This window comes from Diadema antillarum, unplaced genomic scaffold (assembly GCF_040938485.1).
Source record: "Diadema antillarum isolate AM-2024a unplaced genomic scaffold, OU_Dant_1.0 scf00000207, whole genome shotgun sequence".
In the NCBI taxonomy this organism is placed as follows: domain Eukaryota; kingdom Metazoa; phylum Echinodermata; class Echinoidea; order Diadematoida; family Diadematidae; genus Diadema; species Diadema antillarum.
Genome location: NW_027271096.1, coordinates 873,872 through 893,028, shown reverse-complemented (window position 1 = coordinate 893,028; position 19,157 = coordinate 873,872). Strand labels below are relative to the sequence as shown.

The 19,157-nt window shown below is 38.1% G+C and overlaps 2 protein-coding genes across 2 annotated transcripts in view; one reads left to right on the top strand and one right to left on the bottom strand.

Moving 5' to 3' along the window:
• LOC139724087 (mRNA-decapping enzyme 1B-like) overlaps window positions 1-19,157 on the bottom strand; it is a 140,201-nt gene that overhangs the window by 28,442 nt on the left and 92,602 nt on the right. Inside the window, exon 3 of the mRNA XM_071635288.1 lies at window positions 3,265-3,392. Within this exon, the coding sequence (XP_071491389.1) occupies window positions 3,265-3,392 (128 nt within the window). The remainder of the gene's footprint in view (window positions 1-3,264; window positions 3,393-19,157) is intronic.
• The window catches only part of LOC139724088 (uncharacterized), a 105,706-nt gene continuing 105,454 nt past the window's right edge, over window positions 18,906-19,157 (top strand). Inside the window, exon 1 of the transcript XR_011710408.1 lies at window positions 18,906-19,025. The gene's annotated coding sequence lies outside the window, so the exon portion shown is untranslated. The remainder of the gene's footprint in view (window positions 19,026-19,157) is intronic.

Below are 19,157 nucleotides of genomic sequence, written 5' to 3'. Positions count from 1 at the left end.
AGTTAGGGTTGGGGTTGTTATAGGGTCTTAGGTTTAGTTTGATGTGAGGATTAGGATTAGGGTATAGGGTTATATTTGTGAGTAGAATTCACGTTTGGCTTAAGGTTAGCTTTCCTAATGGAATCCTCACTGTGTAAGTAAGACTGTAGCTGATTTGACTATCATGTGAACATTCCTGATTTTTGCTTTACCTACTTTGCAAGAAAATGCCAATTCAACTTTACCCCATGGTGAAATCTTTCCAGAATATTGTCCACACCATACCAGAGAGAAGTGAGCTTTGCAAAGGTCTCTCAACCCATGTGACCTTTTTCTTCTGGAATCCCCTCACTAGCTGTACACAAAGCCATGCTACACATTCCTCCATTAAAACCATATCCTATCAAATTATGCTAGATGTTAAACATGCCTAGGAGTTTGACTGACTATTAAAGCAGAAGTTCTGAGGTTGTTTTTTTTTAATTAAATTTCACAGAAATTGGAATGGGAAGATTAGCTGCTTTCAGCTGATCCTACTAAAATGATACAGATTTGGACTTGTTTTATATGAATTATATCTCTTTTCTTCTTTTTTTTTTTTGGGGGGGGGGTGGTGGTGGGATGGCAAGTAGAAATATGTGAGAACTTTCTTTTATTTCTATTAATGCTCCTCAGATATGTGCAAAAGTGAAACATTATTTATCTTGCTGAAATGCAAACAGGCTAAAGAAAGACTGATGCATGTGTGTGTGAGAGAGAGAGAAAGGGAAAGGGAGAGAAGAAGAAAAAAAAACCCAGAAGAAGTTGGGAAAATGTCCCTGGCTACCCATCAGAAATATATCCATTATGAGAAGATAGGGCAATCCATCACCTGACAGCCACTGACTCTTCTGCTTTCATTTGCAAACCATGAATGTCGAAATAAAAACCAACACATCCCTCTCTCTCTCTGTGACACCCCGAGGTGTAAATATTGACTCTATATATCAATGGAGGAAGGAGAAGAGCGTGGAGGAAGGATTCTATTTGATTCTACAGCACAGGGATGGGATGAAAGAGATGGTGGGGGGGGGGGGGGGGGGAGAGGAGTGAATGGTTGGAGATAAAAAATGCTGAAAAGTTTGAGAACTGTTTCACGAAATTCTGCAGCAGGCATGCATTACAAGGAAAGTCCACCTGAAAAAAAATCATAAGCATTTGAAATAGTGACAGTGAAAATTTGACTAAATTCTGCCTAAAAGTGAAAATGTTGTAAAATTTTGAAGGTCTGACCAATCAAACAGAAATTAACAATTGTGTGGTGCAGCACATGACTTCATTTTTAATTTGCTCTGTGCATAAAATTCCACAAAATCTCTTCTGTTTATTTTCATTACTGATGATGACAGACAATTTTTTTTCAATGCAAGAGTTGGATGAAAATATATTTCAATAGTTGTATTTAGGGTCCATGTACTTTTTTAAAACAAATTTACTTGATTTGAAGTGAAACATGTCTAATTTCAAAGTACAGAGCAAATAGGGGGTGAGCTCTTGTGTGCATCACAAAATTGCCAATTTGTGTTTGATCCATCACAACTGAAAAAAAAAATTAAAAACTTGCATAGCTTTCAGTAGACTTTGTTAAAAGTTTCACTGTCTATTTCATCTGATTTTTCTGCTTCTATTTAAACAAATTAATTTTGAAGGTGGACTTGCCCTTTAACCTTTCCCCACCATACTCTGAAGTCCCAATAGACATGGTACATCATCAGGAGCTTTTCACAGACAATGACTTTCATACTATCAAATCAGATTTTTTTTTTTTGCATGCTGGAAACTTTCGCATATTTCACAATGAGTTAAGATTCACAAAAGTAAAGTGCACACTTAAGTTTTTTTTTTTGTTTTTTTTTTTTTACACAATGCATTGCATGCCAGTACAAATGCTGTACACTTCTGAAGTCAACCACTAGTATGCGTACTACTGGTGCACATTAGTTTCCTGTTTTATTTTTTTGCTTACTGTAAAACAAGGAATGTTCACAGGCATTTTAATTTCGCGAGCGCCAAGATTCGCGAAAATAAAATGCACACAGAAGTTCTTGTCTACACTGTATGCACTGCACACCAGTGGCAATTAGTGAAAATTTTATGCCACAAAAGAGGCTGTCGGCTCCAATTCGTGAAAATTTCATGCCGCGAATATATCATGTCTTACAATAACTACATGTTTAGCAGAACACATTCAGTTTCGTTGAGTGTTTCATATCAACAAATCACTAGATTACAGGTACATGTGGTATACTTGTATTTTTTTTTCCATGGCTAGCAATTATGAAAGTTTCATGCTGCTAAAAAGGTTGTTGGCTCCCATTTACAACTTTCATGCCAGGTATATTTCTGGTTTTACAGTAATCAGGGCTCAACACTTGAACTTGCTCACTTGCTCGGGGCAAGTACTGTAAAAGTGGATATTTTCGCGCGACTAATTTTTCGCGCTCGGCGGGGTTAGAAGAGTTTCGCATGTTTTTAATTCCACGGAATCAAGATGTCAACTACTGGAACATATGGCAAGCAAAATTATTCGCCTGCTTTTATTTTTGCGCTAGTTTCTGGTTGCGCGAAATGCGCGAAAATTTCAACACTGCGAAAATTTCCACTTTTACAGTAATATTTCATGCCAGGCAAGTAAAATAAACAAACAAAAGACAGTGTGGAGCCCTGGCTTAATGAATGAGACTGCTTTGTGAGGATGAGAAGACAAACCAGATATATCTATCTGTTGCCAAATCATTACACTTGGTAGATGGCAAATATTACATGGGGTTAAAAGTCCAGTGAAATGACCAATGGCAATGAAACACCTTGGCAACATGCAGCAGAGAGTGTGTGGTGTAGGATGGAGGGTTAAGGGTTCATCACCAATCTTTGTGGTCTTGTAGAGGAGGAAGGGTTCCTGTAGGGTGTATTTCAGATAACCTATTAAAGGACCGAATGACCTTATGACAATGCAATACCTGAACAATAGACAGCACAGTGTGTGTGGTGTAGAAGTCCATGTGCCGAATACCCACCTAAAAATGTATGGGGATAGAGCCTTCTCTTCTGTTGGAACTCTCTACCAGTCCCGCTTTGGAATTGTAACAACTTTAATACCTTCAAATCTAAACTGAAGACATATCCTTTCCAGCAAATTTGTGAATAATGTGTGACATATTGTGGGAGCCAGGCACATTTGAATATTTCTTCAGATAAATGGTGCTATATAAATGCTGTTTCATCATCATCATCATCATCACCAACCTTTTGTGGTCTTGTAGAGAAGGAAGGGTTCCTGTAGGGTATACTCCAGCTCCTTAGTGATGGGCTCAGTCAGGTTGTGGAGACTGAGGCGGTTCATGATCATGAAGCCGTGGTAGGGCGTGGCAGACCTGGAGATTGGTAGGAGGGAGGGAGATAGAGAGGAAGAGTATTAAAGAGGGGGTGACACAGTATGATGTAATGTTACTATCAAAGTGAGATAAAACAGAAGAATGCTGTCATATTACACAACTGCATGAGTACGCAGACAAGATTACAAAGAGACAACAAAGGGCAAAAATAGTTTACTGTACGGCAAGACACTTTGTCGGCATAAAATTTTTGTGAATTGGAGCCGACGGCATTTTTCGTAGCATGAAATTTTCACAAACTGCCACAGGCATTCAATGCATGTAGTATAGACAAGGACTTTTGTATGCAGTTTATTAATAATTATGCAAATTTTGGCTCTTGTGAGATTCCTGAAATTAAAATGCATGCAAACATTTCTGGTTTTATGGTAAACAAATACAGGGGCTGCAGAACAAGGGCTGGGGTGGTACACCTGTATATAGGTTACCAATGACCCACAGCCTCTCCAGCTTAACCCGTTCCATTCGGGAACCTGGTAGCCTGTGTATTTAATAAGGGATTTCATAATTCAGTATGAAACGGGTTTAAAAAAAAATGTTCTGTGGCACCTGAAATATATGTACATAATTTGTAGGGTGCAGTTTTATGGACCCTTTGGGGCTTTTCACACCCGGATTATTCACCAGGTAAAAATGAATGTATTTATATCATATATTAAAGTAAAGGTAAATAGAGCACAGGAAATTCAAGTAGAGTACATGGAAGGTCAGTCTGTGGGAGTTTTGGAAATTACTTTAAAGCCACTATTTACCATTTGCAGATGAAAAAAAGCACCCAGCTTTAGTGCTTCAAAATAGTTCTAAAATGTGAGCTAGGGATATAAACAACCAATGTAAAAGTGTTAATCAGTATAATCAATAAACAATAGTTTTATTAAAATCATTTTTATAGTAAACTATCTCCATTCATGGTTTATTAAGAAAATTTGTGATATCTCCTCATATTTGTGGATTTATTGCAAAATTTTTATGTGGTAGGATGTTTTGTGATAAAACTGAACTATACATATGCATAAAAATGTGGTAACTCGAACATTTTTTAATCACTGGTACCAATGGTAAACAGTGGCTTGAAATTAAAATAGAACATTTAATTTCAGTGAAGAGTGTTTAAAAGATAACAGGATTAAGTATGTTACCCCATGTGTATGTCTGTTATTGTGTGGGCGTTTGTGTGTGGGTGAGACAAAAGTAAGTTAAGCACCATTTTACCTATTGCCTTCGGAAAACACAAGCTGCTGAGATTATGTTACAAAATAAAGCCTTTTTCATGCAATGAAGACAGGAAGACAGATAATGGATTTAATAATTTCCCTTTGAACATGCAGTGAGGTTATTCTGCAACAGAAAATTACCAGAAATTTGTGACACCAATTCTAGATGTCGACCTTTGAGATGCAACATGTTTCTATTCTCTCTCTTGTGCAACACTTTCTGAGAAATTTATCTTACCATTTTTTTTTTCACTCTCTTTACTCCCAATCATGTCCAGCAAAGATGGAATGGATGGTGACAGTACGGGATTTGGGCTTTGGGGCTTCAGGGATGGCACCGAGAAAGCAGTCGCATGAATACCATAGCTAAAATCAGGCCGCTGTGACCGAAATCTAGCACTCGTGGCACCGACAAATGCAAATGTGCATAACCAATGCTCAGGGCATCACACTTAGGAGCATCACAATCGTTAAGGTCCTCGAGTTAAAATAAAAAATAAAAATCCTACCAAGGACATGAAATGGCACTTTCACACCACATCATGTTGCAATGAAATAATGCCAAGACACCATACTGAGGCACTACAATAAGTATCTCTCCCACTTTCTCTAATGGGGCATTTCAGGCAAGGGCCCCAATAATTTGAACAGGCAAGTGAGTGTCCATCCACATTACTTGCCAGATAGAGACCTTTAGTTGTCATGGGAAAAAAGGGAAAGTAAGATGTGTAGCACCTGGCTACATTCTTACCAAACACTCAGAATATTAGAAGAGAAAATGATCAGACTGAAAATAGATACCTTCACTGATATGTACAAAACTCCCTTACAGACACAACAAAGTTGAATGCACTGCTACCATAAAAAGGGAAATATTCATATGAACAATTATTCGCACTCAGCTGGGTAAGATGAATTTCACAGGTTTTTATTCAAATCTGTGGAATAAAAAAAAAACAGTGTTATGTACAACAAGCCAAAATTTAATGTATTTGCATTTCTGCACTAGTTTCATGGCATGCAAAATATGCAAAAATTTTTACTTTTACAGTAGGGTCTATTTGGTGAGGTTAGATTTTTCTTCAGATCACATGCATGTGTTACTAAGCTCTTTGAAATACCTAGATTACATAGTAAGAGACTCTTATTCTCATAGTCCCCAATACACACCTGATTGTATATTGAGTTCATGATGTGAGACTGTAGTATCCCACATTCCATGAACTCAAGCAAATGTAGATGAGGCTGACCTCATTTGCTAAATCCTTACAGGTAATATCCTTACACCTCTACAGTTTATTCTCCATTCCGCTTAGTAGCATTAGCCAGCTCTACATTTATTCTGAGTAGCTTAACCTGCCAATGGTCTTTAGTCCTCTTTCAAGGAGAAATAGTGAAGCTGCAACCTTCAAATAAATGGAAACGTAAGCCCCTGTCTTCAACAAGTCCGTCGTCGTTCAGTCATGAACAAAAGAACCATTCCCAGTGAAACCAGGGCTACACTAATGCCTCTAAGTCCAGTATCTTCATCTGTTCAACATAATGCTACTCTGGGTATTATAGGACAACAATTCAGACACCGTAGGGCCATATGGTACTTTGGCCCACATTTGCTACAGGCCACTTTTCCCCCTCCACAAGGCAAAGAGGGGTACATGCAATATCCCCGTTTATCTTACCCAAACGCTGCACCATTATCTGAATGTTGTATATTGCCATTCCCTCCATTTTCTCCATCTTCCTGCCCCCCCCCTCCATTCTAACTTTACATGAAACTAAGCACTATACATAATTCATACTGGCTGCACATCCTGAACTTTGTTGACACTTCTCGCGATCCGCAGGCCAGGAAATGTCGCAGTCGTGGGGCGAAACGGCGCAGCGTCCAGCATTCCGACTCTTTATGCAAATGCTGCGCCTTTTGCTGTGCCAACATTAAATCTGTGTAATCCAATGTCTCCACCAATGCATGGCACATGGTGTGGTATTTTGGTCGATCCTCATGCAATGAAAGATGTGGATGAGAATAGCTTTGATTGCCTTCAAGACTGATGAGCCATTAGCAAAGGAAAATCAGCTTGAATTCATGCATCTGTAATGTAAATGGCTGAATTTGTGGAGTGTGTATATGTGTGTGAATATGCCATTCTCAATCTGAGAGAACAGATGAAATTGAGGGAGACTACACCCTTTGATATTTTCAGATCAATGGATTTATAATATATCTATATCCATATCTATCTATCTATATATATATATATATATATATATATACAGTATATATATATATATATATATATATATATATATATATATATATACATACAGGAGTGTATATATACACACAATGTATGTAAAACTATACAATGTATATACATACATATGTATGTATGGATATATCATGTGCTTCCAATATGATTGTAAATGTAAATATAAATTATTAGTGGCAAATCAGATTGTTTGCTCTTACATGATTAGAATTATTGCAAATTCAGCTAACTATTCATCATTATCATCGATCAATACGATGGACTTCTAAATATCATAAATTATTGTAATTCTGAGGTTTGCAAATGAGGTTGTAATTATTTTCATTATCCACCCTGGATTGACGAGGGTGGATGATGCGATGTCATGGAGGAAATATATTCAAGATGAAAAGGTTTGGGTTTTTCATGGATTTGATGAAATTCATTCAATCGTAATCACTAGCCTCACGTATATCGGTTTACTCTAACATGGACCCTGACGTATCTCATGCTCTGATGACTGCAATCAAGTATTTGTCAAAGAATATGCACTTCTTCTGAAGTGGCGCAAATACCAAATTTTGCCTTTTTATTACACTCTTCTCCTAGCCAGCAAATCTTCAAGAAATCCTCATATAGTAAACATATAAACCTGCATTCTTAATTGAAAGACAATAATCTAACTGGGGGTGTTTTCCTCTTCTCACAGTAAATCTAGGGAAAAAAAGGAAAAGAGATGCGTGTTGTCAGGACAGCTCACAAAAAGTCAAAGACTTGCAAGTTAATGGGCTGCAGGTAAATCAATACTGACTTATGTGTGTTTTCCAAGCGAGAAGAGATGCGCAATCCTAAGTGGCAAGAACGGATTAAGTGTCCGGCATTAGTGAGCGCAGGAGAGCAGCTAGCTAGTGAATCAGCCCCCGAGAAGACGAATGTCTCGCTTTCCGAAAGACAAGATCCCGCTCCACATCATTACCTCGAAACGGGAATGACGGATGCTGGAAGGGAGCATCAAGGTGCCAAAGTCGGCCCGCCATCTTGGCAGGTGAGACTGAAAGCCTCCATTGCAGCTTCACTGGTGAAAATTTTGTTTCACAAGAAGGGGGGGGGGAGGGGTAGAGGCTGAAGAAATCTCATTCTTAATGGGTGAATTATGCAAATCACAATACACCATTCTTAATACAGACTATGAAACCTCAAAAAAATTGACACAGAGAAATAAAAACTTGCCAGAGAGCATGTAAGAAAAAGGGCTTTCACAATAAAACTTGTCAGATTTTCCTAAAAAATGAAGAAGTCAAAAATCAAAATGTTGACACACAGACTTGAATACTACTTTCTTGTGTAAACCTCATTTCATGAATACATTCTTAACCATGTGATACATTCCCTGCTTTTCTTTTCATTTGTCGAGTGTTCATATTCTGCAATCTCCAGTACCCCTGCCCATTTTTCATGTTGCCTCTGTAAAGTACATGAAAGGCATAACATATAAATGATCTCTTTTTTTCTTTGCAATAACATCCAGCCTGGAACCTAAAACTGTACAAGAAGACTCATTCAGCAGACATAAATAATGAATTTCCTTTAAATAAACCTTTCTGAACAAATTTCATAAAACAAGTAATACCTTTCTGGAGAAACAGAACTTCTAGCACATCACCATTTTACAACCATACTGGCATAAAAAAACAAACAAACAGAAAGACAATTTTGTGCATTACATTTGCGCAAAAAAGAAAAATGTCATAGCACTGTAAGTATTGAAAAAAAAAATCAGAAGTACACTTAATAGTAGCAACCACATCCATAAAATTAGATTTGGCGATGATGTCAACAATTTGCAGCATTCTTTAAGGTTTATGCACATTTGTATATTTTATAAATAGTATGTTTTTGGTGGATAATGCTGTAACTTCAATGACTGCCTGTAAAGGTTTTCATATTAAGACAGTACAATAATTTGATGGAGAAATTACACAATATTCTCATTCATTTATTTTAACTAAGAATTTAAAGGGAAATTTCATGCAATATTAGTGGGTCAATAAAAAATTTGTGAGGAAATATTGAAATCATCTCACATAATGTGCAGACGTGGTTGTGACCATATCACTGTGAAACTGTGAAAGTTTTGTTAAACTGCTAGCATGGGGAAGAATTTTACATCAGTGGTTTAACAAAGCATGTTTGTGATCTATTTCAGTCACTAGAAGATGTGTATCAAGAAAATGATAAAAGATGTGTTACAATATTTTCATAATGTAACTTTGTTATAAATGACTGAAGTCAATATCAACATTACTTATTTCTCTCGACAAAGTTTTGAATGTATGGATGACAGATAATGACAAGACTATGAATGCATAAACTACTCAGAAATTTTCATTAATTCAAGCATCTATTTTTAAGGTTTTCCATACTAGTAAGAAATCACTTCATCTCACTCTGTGAGAGATTGGGTAACTGTCCCTACACCTGAGAAAAAACAGAAACAGAAAAGAAAAATAAAGAAAAAAAAAACCCCACATCCTTAAAAAAGAAATAAGTCTAATCCGTCTTGTTTCTTTTTCGTTTTTCGTTTTTCTTCTTCTTCTCCTTCTCCTTCTCCTTCTCCTTCTCCTTCTCCTTCTCCTTCTCCTTCTCCTTCTCCTTCTCCTTCTCCTTCTCCTTCTCCTTCTCCTTCTCCTTCTCCTTCTCCTTCTCCTTCTCCTTCTCCTTCTCCTTCTCCTTCTCCTTCTCCTTCTCCTTCTCCTTCTCCTTCTTCTTCTTTGTTAAATCCTGCTTCTAAAGATTTGGTGGCTGCTACCACAGCATGTACGCCATAACCTGGCCAAATAAGCATATCTGAGTTATTAATGTATACCCGCTGAAAAGAGTCAACTGGTCTTTCAATAACATCGTTACAAGCATTTTGTTAACAAGCTGACTGCAGCACTTTTGTAAAAACCTCCTTTAGTTGTTAAATTAATGCAATCATGCCGACTGCAAGCGCAGTCACCAATTATTGTTAGACCTGACAGCCATACAGAGACAGTTCATTTGCACTTACCATTGATTGAATCCCCTGATTTGCATTTAACACCTCAATTCTACTGCATGGAAATTGTAAACCACCCGTGATGTATTAAATGCAAAAAAAAAGAAGAAATGTCGAGGGCGAATATGTTTCCCCCTTTTTTTTAATATTTTGTATGTAAACGCCATATTCACTATGCAAATAGTGTGCAAGAGTGATGTAAATAACATACCATTTTGAAAAGTCAAAATAATTCTTCTTCTTCTTCTTCTTCTTCTTCTTCTTCTTCTTCTTCTTCTTCTTCTTCTTCTTCTTCGTTAAATCCTGCTTCTAAAGATTTGGTGGCTGCCCAGGGCAGGCTGACAAGAGGGGAGCCATCTGAGAATGTATCGGAAGTCTGCAAATCGATTGTCAAAACAAACGAGGGTGCGGGCTCGCACGGGATGCATGTCACGCTCCCCCTGGTTGCTGGCACCGGGTTCCGCTTAAGCACCCTAAAAACTAAAGTCGCCGGAGTGATGTGACTTCCTAATGACTTCCACTGATTCGGCACTCTTGTGTTTTTTCTCTGACTGGAGAGCAAAGATGAGGATGTTTCAAGGGGGGGGGGGGGGGGGAGGGCATGGCGGAATGAGGCATAAAGAGGTAAACTGTCAGGCTCAATGTAGGGAAGGATTTGTACACAGTTGTCTTTATCGCACAATTCCCAAGTCTGTCTCAAGTTATGTTGACTTCTTTCCAGCTCTAAACGCATTCTATGTTTTGTCCTAATCTAGTCTGTAGCCTTTCTCGGAAAGAGTTAGTCCTTGCAAGAGAGCTGTTGAGAATTCTTTCTCGAGCGAGCTCTAACAAAAATTGCTGATTCTTTCCAAGATGTTACAGCCAAAAGTTAGCAACTTTCAGTCTCATATGCAATTACTCACTTCCAACAAACATACATGTATGTTGCACTGTACTTAATATCTGTCAAACTAAGAAAAAAAAAGAAGATGATTCCCTCCAGAGACCCAATTATATCAAATATCCTATAAACATTCAAAAATCTGGAGCGAGGTTTCATTACTTGGTGACGGTGAAACTTGATAGAGAGAAGTTCCTAAGCACCTTAAAGAACAAGTTCACCTTCATAGACATGTGGGTTGAGTGAATGCAGCAATATTAGTAGAACATATCAGTGAGAGCTTGAGCAAAATCGGACAATCCGTTAAAAAGTTATGAATTTTTAAAGTTTCTGCTCAGCCACGGCTGGATGAAAAGACTACTATAGCTTGTGATGTCACATGAGTACAACGATATAAAGAAAGAATAAAGAAAATTCAACATATTTCCATTTTTCTCCCATTACAGAAGAACACTCGACTTCTCTCTTTCAGAAGGCAGGGGGAATAATATTACCCTTAACATACGTCAGTAGCAAGTCGAAGAACTGTGCACTTTATTCAAAAAGTAAAGTTTTGTGAAATTCTCTTTTTATTTTCCTTTATACACGATAGTTGTACGCATGCGACATCATACACTGTAGTAGTCTTCTCTTCCAGCAGTGACTGCGCAGATACTTAAAATATTCGTAACTTTTGAACGAATTGTCCAATTTTCCTTAAACTTTCACTGATGTGTTCTACTGATATTGCTGTATTCTCTCAATCCTTATGTATATGAAGGTGGACTTGTCCTTTAACTCTCTGTATTCAGGGAAACAGAAAAAAAAAATGCAAAGAAACTCAATAGCTGCAGTCACACTGGCAAAACATCGTGAAGTTTAACTTCGAGAAGTCTACATGAAGCTTGCTCATCTTTAAACACTGGAAGCCAAACTTTTCAATGTTTCAGTTATTGCAGTTAGGGTCCCTGGTGCGCATGCTAACATAGAAGAAAGCATGCACCGCCTGATGGCTAATGATCGTGACGTAACAATGCACACACATACATCCCAATGAGTTTTGAGGGCACCGCCCACAAACAGGTGGTGGACTGGTCACGTGACAAACTTCACAAAGTTTCAGCTGCATGAGTGTTCAGTCTGCTCAAATTAGGAGATGATTGACAGAGATCCAGGAAACTTCCCTAGTTTGAGTAGAAGTTTTCGGGAAGTTTGTGGTCACACTGGCAAAACTTCGAGATCCCAAACTTCGCAAAATGAAAACTTTGTGATGTTTTGCCAGTGTGACTGCGGCTAATATGAGGCCAGACAAGGAAGGAACATTGGAAGAGATGGACATGAAAGAAAAATGGGATGCTGTGAATACTGGTGCTGCTAGAATGAAAGAATGATTAAATAAAACAATATTATATATATATATATATATATATATATATATATATATATATATATATATATATATATATATATTTCTAAGGAGATGATTGACAGAGACCTATCCAGGAAACTTCCCTAGTTTGAGTAGGAAGTTTTGCAATGAGAAGTTTGTGGTCACACTGGCAAAACTTTGAGATCCTAAACTTCGCAAAATGAAAACTTTGTGATGTTTTGCCAGTGTGACCACGGCTAATATGAGGCCAGACAAGGAAGTAACATTGGAAGAGATGGACATGAAAGAAAAATGGGATGCTGTGAATACTGGTGCTGCTAGAATGAAAGAACAATTAAATAAAACAATATTATATATATATATATATATATATATATATATATATATATATATATATATATATACATACATATATACATACATATATAAACCAAAGAGAAGCAGAAGCAGTTGTGACAAGCAATTTTGCATCTTCCAGTGTTCATCAGCATACTTCAGTCCATCCTTTTTTTTTCTCTCCAGAAACAGTCAACCTTTGGAACAACCTGCCACACTCAGCGGTTAAAGGGATTGTATAGTTTGGTTGAGACCAAACTTCAGGTTTCTAACATTTTTTGGTGAGATAATGAGAAACCTCTTATTTAATATAAAAGAGCATCTAATTCCTAGAGGAATTCAACATCTATTTGATGAAAATTGGTTTTGAAATGGCTGAGATATCCAAAACAGAGCAATCCTAATAAACAGTGGGACCCAAATTTTATTACAATCGTTTTGTTTTACTTGATCTTGGATGTCTCAGCCATTCCAAAACTGATTTTCATCAAATAAACTTTGAATTCCTCTTGGAATGGTATGCTCTGTGATATTTCATAAGGGGTTTCTTGGTATCTTGGATCAGCACGAGGTACAAGGTATTTGTACATTTCAACTAAAAACCACCAGAAATATCTATAGCACTTTAAGAAATTAAAAGTATATTGAAAGTAGGGTAAGAAGGGTAAGAAATTTGCAAATCAAGACAGTGGAAGATGTGAGCAGATGTAAGAAGTCCAAGGGGCTTATTAAATGAACCATTGTCCTCAGACACAAAGGGGAGGAAAGGTCAGGGGCAGAACAGTTAAGATAATTGGAAATGTAGACATGGAAAATTGATAGGCAGATGGAAATTAAGATAGATAAATAGATAGTTGAATAGAAAGATTGATAGATAGTTAGATAGATAGAAAGATAGATCGATAGATATACACATATATAGCTCAGTAGACAGAAAGGTAGATGGATAGACAGAGAATATTAAAGAGGGAGAGAATGAAAGAGAGTTTCGGGGTTGGACACGTTGCAATGTAAGGGATTGATATAAGATGAAGACAGTGGAGATATCTGAATGGATACACACATCTTGTTAGCGCTTATCTCTTGCCCGGAATAACTTCTCCGGCAATTCGTCAGCCGTCCTGTCCATTAGGCGATCGGACAAACCCTGCCGGTTGTTTAGACACTCTGTGACCAGTTTATAAACAACCACAGATATTTCTTCCTATCTGGTTGAATCCACATCAATTAAGCGTCCCACCATCGCTCAAAAGGCAGAGGAGCTAATCCAATATCCAAACAATTTTTTCCCTCCAAATTAAAAGAAGGCAGCTCAGAACTTATTATCACTCTTTGTCTACACACAGGCAGCTTTCTCAGCCCTGTCAGTCTCAGCAGCTACCACAATAATGTAAATATTGCTCTCTGAATTGGGAGTCAGAGAATCTATGACAAAAATGGGAAAGAGAAAGAGAGAAGGAATATATTTGATATATTTGTCTCCGATACTGGGTGGGGCCGATTTGATCTGAGTCATATTCATACATAAACTGAGGGACTGATAGCAGGATGTGGAACTTGTCCTTTCATTGCGACTCTTCCCTGTTTTTCACATTCACGGAAGTCTCCTGCCAGACAAATCAATAAGTTGGTTTGAGAGCGAGAAGGCCGTACGCACCAAACAAGTCTATGGAGCTAATCCCCTTCTGCTTCTAATACAGCATATGAACATATTGCATGAAAGCAAAAATAAAGCAGCACCCCATATCGCATGAACTGGACACAAGTGGGTGTATTCCTCATATATCTGTGATATCAGACAGAACCCACCATTAAAGTGATTTCTTTAATTTTTTTTGAGAAACAAATGGGGCCGACATGCTAAAAAGAAAAAGGGGCTGCTTTTAGATTAAGTTATTTTAACCCATCATATACCACTGATACATTTGTATTCTCAGAATAATAGCCCCAGTTCAGGTGAAATGGTATAATGTCACCAGATCTGGGATGAACAGACTGATGAACGGACAGACAAAGGGACTGACAACACAAAAGCACAAAGTCCCTTGCATCCTTCTAGAAGGAGATATATGATAATCCCAAGAATAGATGTTAGTTGGAAGAAATTGAGCAGACGGGAGAGTGAGAGTGAAAACCAGCAAAAGCATCTCAATAAAGTGGTAAGCTCTCCATACTAAGGAATATATATATATAAAACATTTGATGCCTTAACTCTGCTGTTGCTAATGGCAACCTGCTTCTCTGCAGCATCAACATAGCATTCGGAAGGCTGTTGGTTTTGAGGGGGTTAATGCATGGATTCCTCTGATGCTATGCAATATTTGAATGTCACTCCCTTGTATGTTCAGGAGAGGGAATTCTTATCTTTTCCTTACCCCTAATAAGATAATCATATTTACTCACAAAGTAGAGTGCAGAACGCAGACATGACAATGAGAAAGTTCGGACGTCATTTTGCCGGTTGCTCGGCAACGCATCCAGTATTGCACCAAAATTGACATGTTTTGTCTTGAGAGCAAACTTGTGTGCACCTGCTTATGAAGGTGGGGGAAGGACTCCCAGTGCTGTTAATGTGGAAAATATTACATATTACTTTCAGGAAATGTTTCACAGGTAGCTATGTACATGTTCCATCATGTAGCGTTTTGTTCTTGTTTTTTATTTCAATGGGGGAAAATGAACTTAAATCAAACAGTCCAATCTTGGAGATTTTATGCAAGGTAGGTATCTAATTTATTGAGACAGAGAAACATAATGCTTTGAAGCTCTCTAAGCAGTCAAGAAATTTGAACCATACGTTCTTTTTTCTCTCTCTCTTTTATGGAATATACAGGCCCTATCAATCAATGATGATATATGATTTGACTACAATATTACAGACAATTCAACCCCATGTCTCTGGTATCTTATCTTGGGGATACATAATTTAAGTCATGTAAAAAAGGCTGTAAAACCTTTTCTATCAGAGTGATAATGAGAAATAACAAAAAAATTCACAAGCAGTTGAAGACTGATCAATGGGACTGAGTGTTACAGGACGGGACAAATTGAAGATAGCAAGGTGCATGTTGCTGCATCTGTGATTGATAATAAACTGAATGATAAACTGATAATGAACTGAATAACTATAATGGATAGGCCCAGTTTGCAATACAATCTCATTCATGGCCATAATCTCAGTCTTTGTCCTGAATGTGTACTACGTGTGACTGCTTCTGTCGCTGATTTCTCCACATGGGATTCATCTGAATGTATTTTGTAGTTTTGTAGAGTGAACAAAAAGGCCTTGTGACTTTAAGGACATAAAAAAAGAATTTTCAAATTATAAAAATCCTATTTTTGTGTCTTCATTTCAGCTCATAGCTATTGCAACAGAAATGTAGTCTTGATTTCACGTGATCCATAGCACTCCTTTTGAGGAGAACTTATGAAAAGCCTGGTAATAGATATCTAATTATTAGCTGGTATGAGGCACACGTATCATTGGGTACAAACTTGGTGCTATCAGCTGCTGAGTTGCCTTGTCATGTAGGGAACAAACCCTAAAACATTCCTTCCAATTATCTCTCTCTCTCTCTCTTTTTTTTTTTTTTATTGTTGCTACGTTCACCATCTTGACTTGCTAGTACACATGAATGATGGTCCACTGATTAGGAGCAGGTGTTCCTATTCTGTGCCAGAGTCCCTAACTCCACTTTGATGGTCATTTCAGAGTGATGACCAGGTCAGCAGAGATGAGTAAAGGTGGAGATCTTCATGAGCCACAAAATAGTCACTCTGATAGAGAGCCTGGGGCTGTTTTCACTTGACATATTAATAATTGGCAAAGCATGCAAATGTCCCCCCCCCCAAAAAAAAAAAATAAAAAAAAAAATAAATAAATAAATAAATGGCAAAGTCCATCATTTGAATTTTAGGCTCTTAAAGATTGCCAAAAAAGTGTTGAGGTTTGGAAGTGTCATTGATTGCTTTGCAGACATTTTTAATTTAGTGACAATTACAAAAAAATGTTCATTTATTTCTATTTATTTTCTATTTATTTTGCAAAGGTTTCCAGCATCCAGGGTCATGATTTGCTTGTGGTATGTTCTGGCACAGCAATTGGTGGTTGAGAAGACTTGCAATGTAACTACAGTATGTGACCTCTCATACAGAATATGATATACAGAAAATATAAGAAGAATTTTGCATAACTTATTTTCTGTGAAAAGATAACATTCCCTTTGACTTACTACTGAAATATGTTAGAGGTGATATCATTTCCACTGCTTTCTGGAAGCAGTATGTTAAGTGCTCTTTCACTATGCTAGAAATGTGAGAATATGTTGGATATTCTTTGTATTTTCTTTCTATCGTTCTCTATACATGACATCACAAAATTATACAGTCTTCTGATTCAGTGATGATGGCACCAAATCTTTAAGATTCGTAACTGTTGAACAGATTGTCCGATTTTCCTTGAACTTTCACTGATGTGTCTGACTAAAGTTGCTGTATTCACTAAATCCAAATGTAGCTTTGGGTTTCATTTCTTTGTAGGAGACTGTCATCATATGTAAATGGTGTAAATGACTAATTGTCAGTCTCCTTGGATGTGGTTTTTTTTTTAAGTTTCTTTTTAATCCCCTTCATCTCTTATATTGAGCTGAGTGGTATTGCTTCTTCTCAAAACCGGACTCGCGCGCACGACTGGGCCGCCCGAGTGACATGAGTGATTTGGCCCATTCAAATTCACACCAATGTCACTTAACACATTGCGACCGCCACATGACATTTGAGCGATTGTTCAGTGGATAATGGAAGACATCGATCAAACTGGAGAGGGCGGAGGCATGATTATCCCAAGGCTCTCACTCAATCTCTCGATATTAACGGCCGACTGTCATGTATGGAAGAGAGAGTCATAAAAAAGATCTGTGTTTCAAGAAATATACATATATACATATATTTCTGAGAAAAATATATACATATATATTTCAAAAGGACTGCTTGTTTGAAATTGTTGACTACACATAGCAGGAGCATGTTACGTGCCGGCTTGTTCAATGTGCAATGGATCAAAAAATGTGACTTTCTCATTTGCCAGACTTCACAGTGAGATGGGTATGGAGAAAAAAAAAAAGGAGGAAACTCAAACATACACACACATACACACACAAACATACATACATACATGCATATATGAGAAAAAGATGGATTTTACATCAAAGAAAAAAATTAACAAAAAGGGGCACATGTGTAAAAGATGGAGAGCTGAATGATGAAGGCTGGGCCATACAACCCTCACGTCACCCGGTGGTTGCCTGGCAACGGGAGTACACCAGCCACCCTGGTTGCAATATTATAATGACCTGCCTTTTCACTCCACCCTCCCCTTCCTAGCTCTGCAGCCTCATGAAATATGCATGAGGTACCACAAAGGCGTGGGATTTAGCAGACCAATGAATGAGTGCTATAAGTTCTGTGTGTGTGTGTGTGTGTGTGTGTGTGTGTGTGTGTGTGTGTGTGTGTGTGTGTAAGGGAGGGAGAGAGAGGGAAAGAAAGGGAGAGAGAGAAAAAAAAAGTGAGAGTGTGTATATGCACCTCCACACTATACCATGCGTGCTGAGAAAAGGTTGTGTATAGTCCATTTAGAGAGCACACATCATACAATAGACTGGCTTTGTGTCGTGGGAGATGAATATTATTGTTCAGCTAAATCTTCTCTCCCTCTCTCTCCCCTCTCGATGTGTCTCATTTCTTTTTTTCTGTGTTTTTACAAGAAAGCAACAGCTCTAGATCAGCTGTAGATCGGTTGTCCTTTCTCGCCACACTTGTGTCTCACTCCACGGTCATCACTACCTTGCCGATCAAAGCTCTCCGATTCTGAATCATCTCTCGATCGCCCCCCCTCCATCCAACTTCTCTCGCCCACTCTCTTTCCTCTACTCTCCGTCCAGCACACACAAACAACACACACACACACACACACACACACACACACACACACACACACACACACACACACACATGCAGAGCGGAGCGATGCTTACTGCTTTCCCCTCATTTGAACGTTTCACACGCACAGGTGCATGGCGTCCCTTGTTTGGCCTGATTGCTTTCATATCGTTTTAATCACACATCAGATTTAGCACCACCTCGTCTGGCTAGCACAGCCTCATTCTCTTTAATAGTACTCCAGCCTGCACTCTGCCAATCCTCCGTGTTTTTCCCCCCTCAGGATTCATTTCATCAAACCTCTTACCCCAACCAGTGGTCTTGGATTCATATTTCTCGGATTTATCACGTGAAAACTCGCCCGACAGTAACTGCTGGCTGCTGTGTGCATCATCTCTACTCCTCGCGTAACTCGCAGTTTTCTATGTTCTGGGTTTTTTTAATTTTCTTTTGTGCATGTGTTTTGCCTTCATTCAAGCCAGTTGGATTATTCAGTTGACACAGGATTCACTACACTTCTCACCTCCCAACCAGAAGGGACTTGTCACTGGTGGTCGCATGCTAACCATGCACATTTTTACATTGAGGTAAGACTATTGCTGCTTTTCTGCAGTTCCCATATGCGTTTCTTTTCGTGCATCCTTTTTCTTCTTCACTCTTTATGTTTTCTTATCCTTCAGAAGATATATACACTTTGTATCTCTACAGGCTCTTTCTGT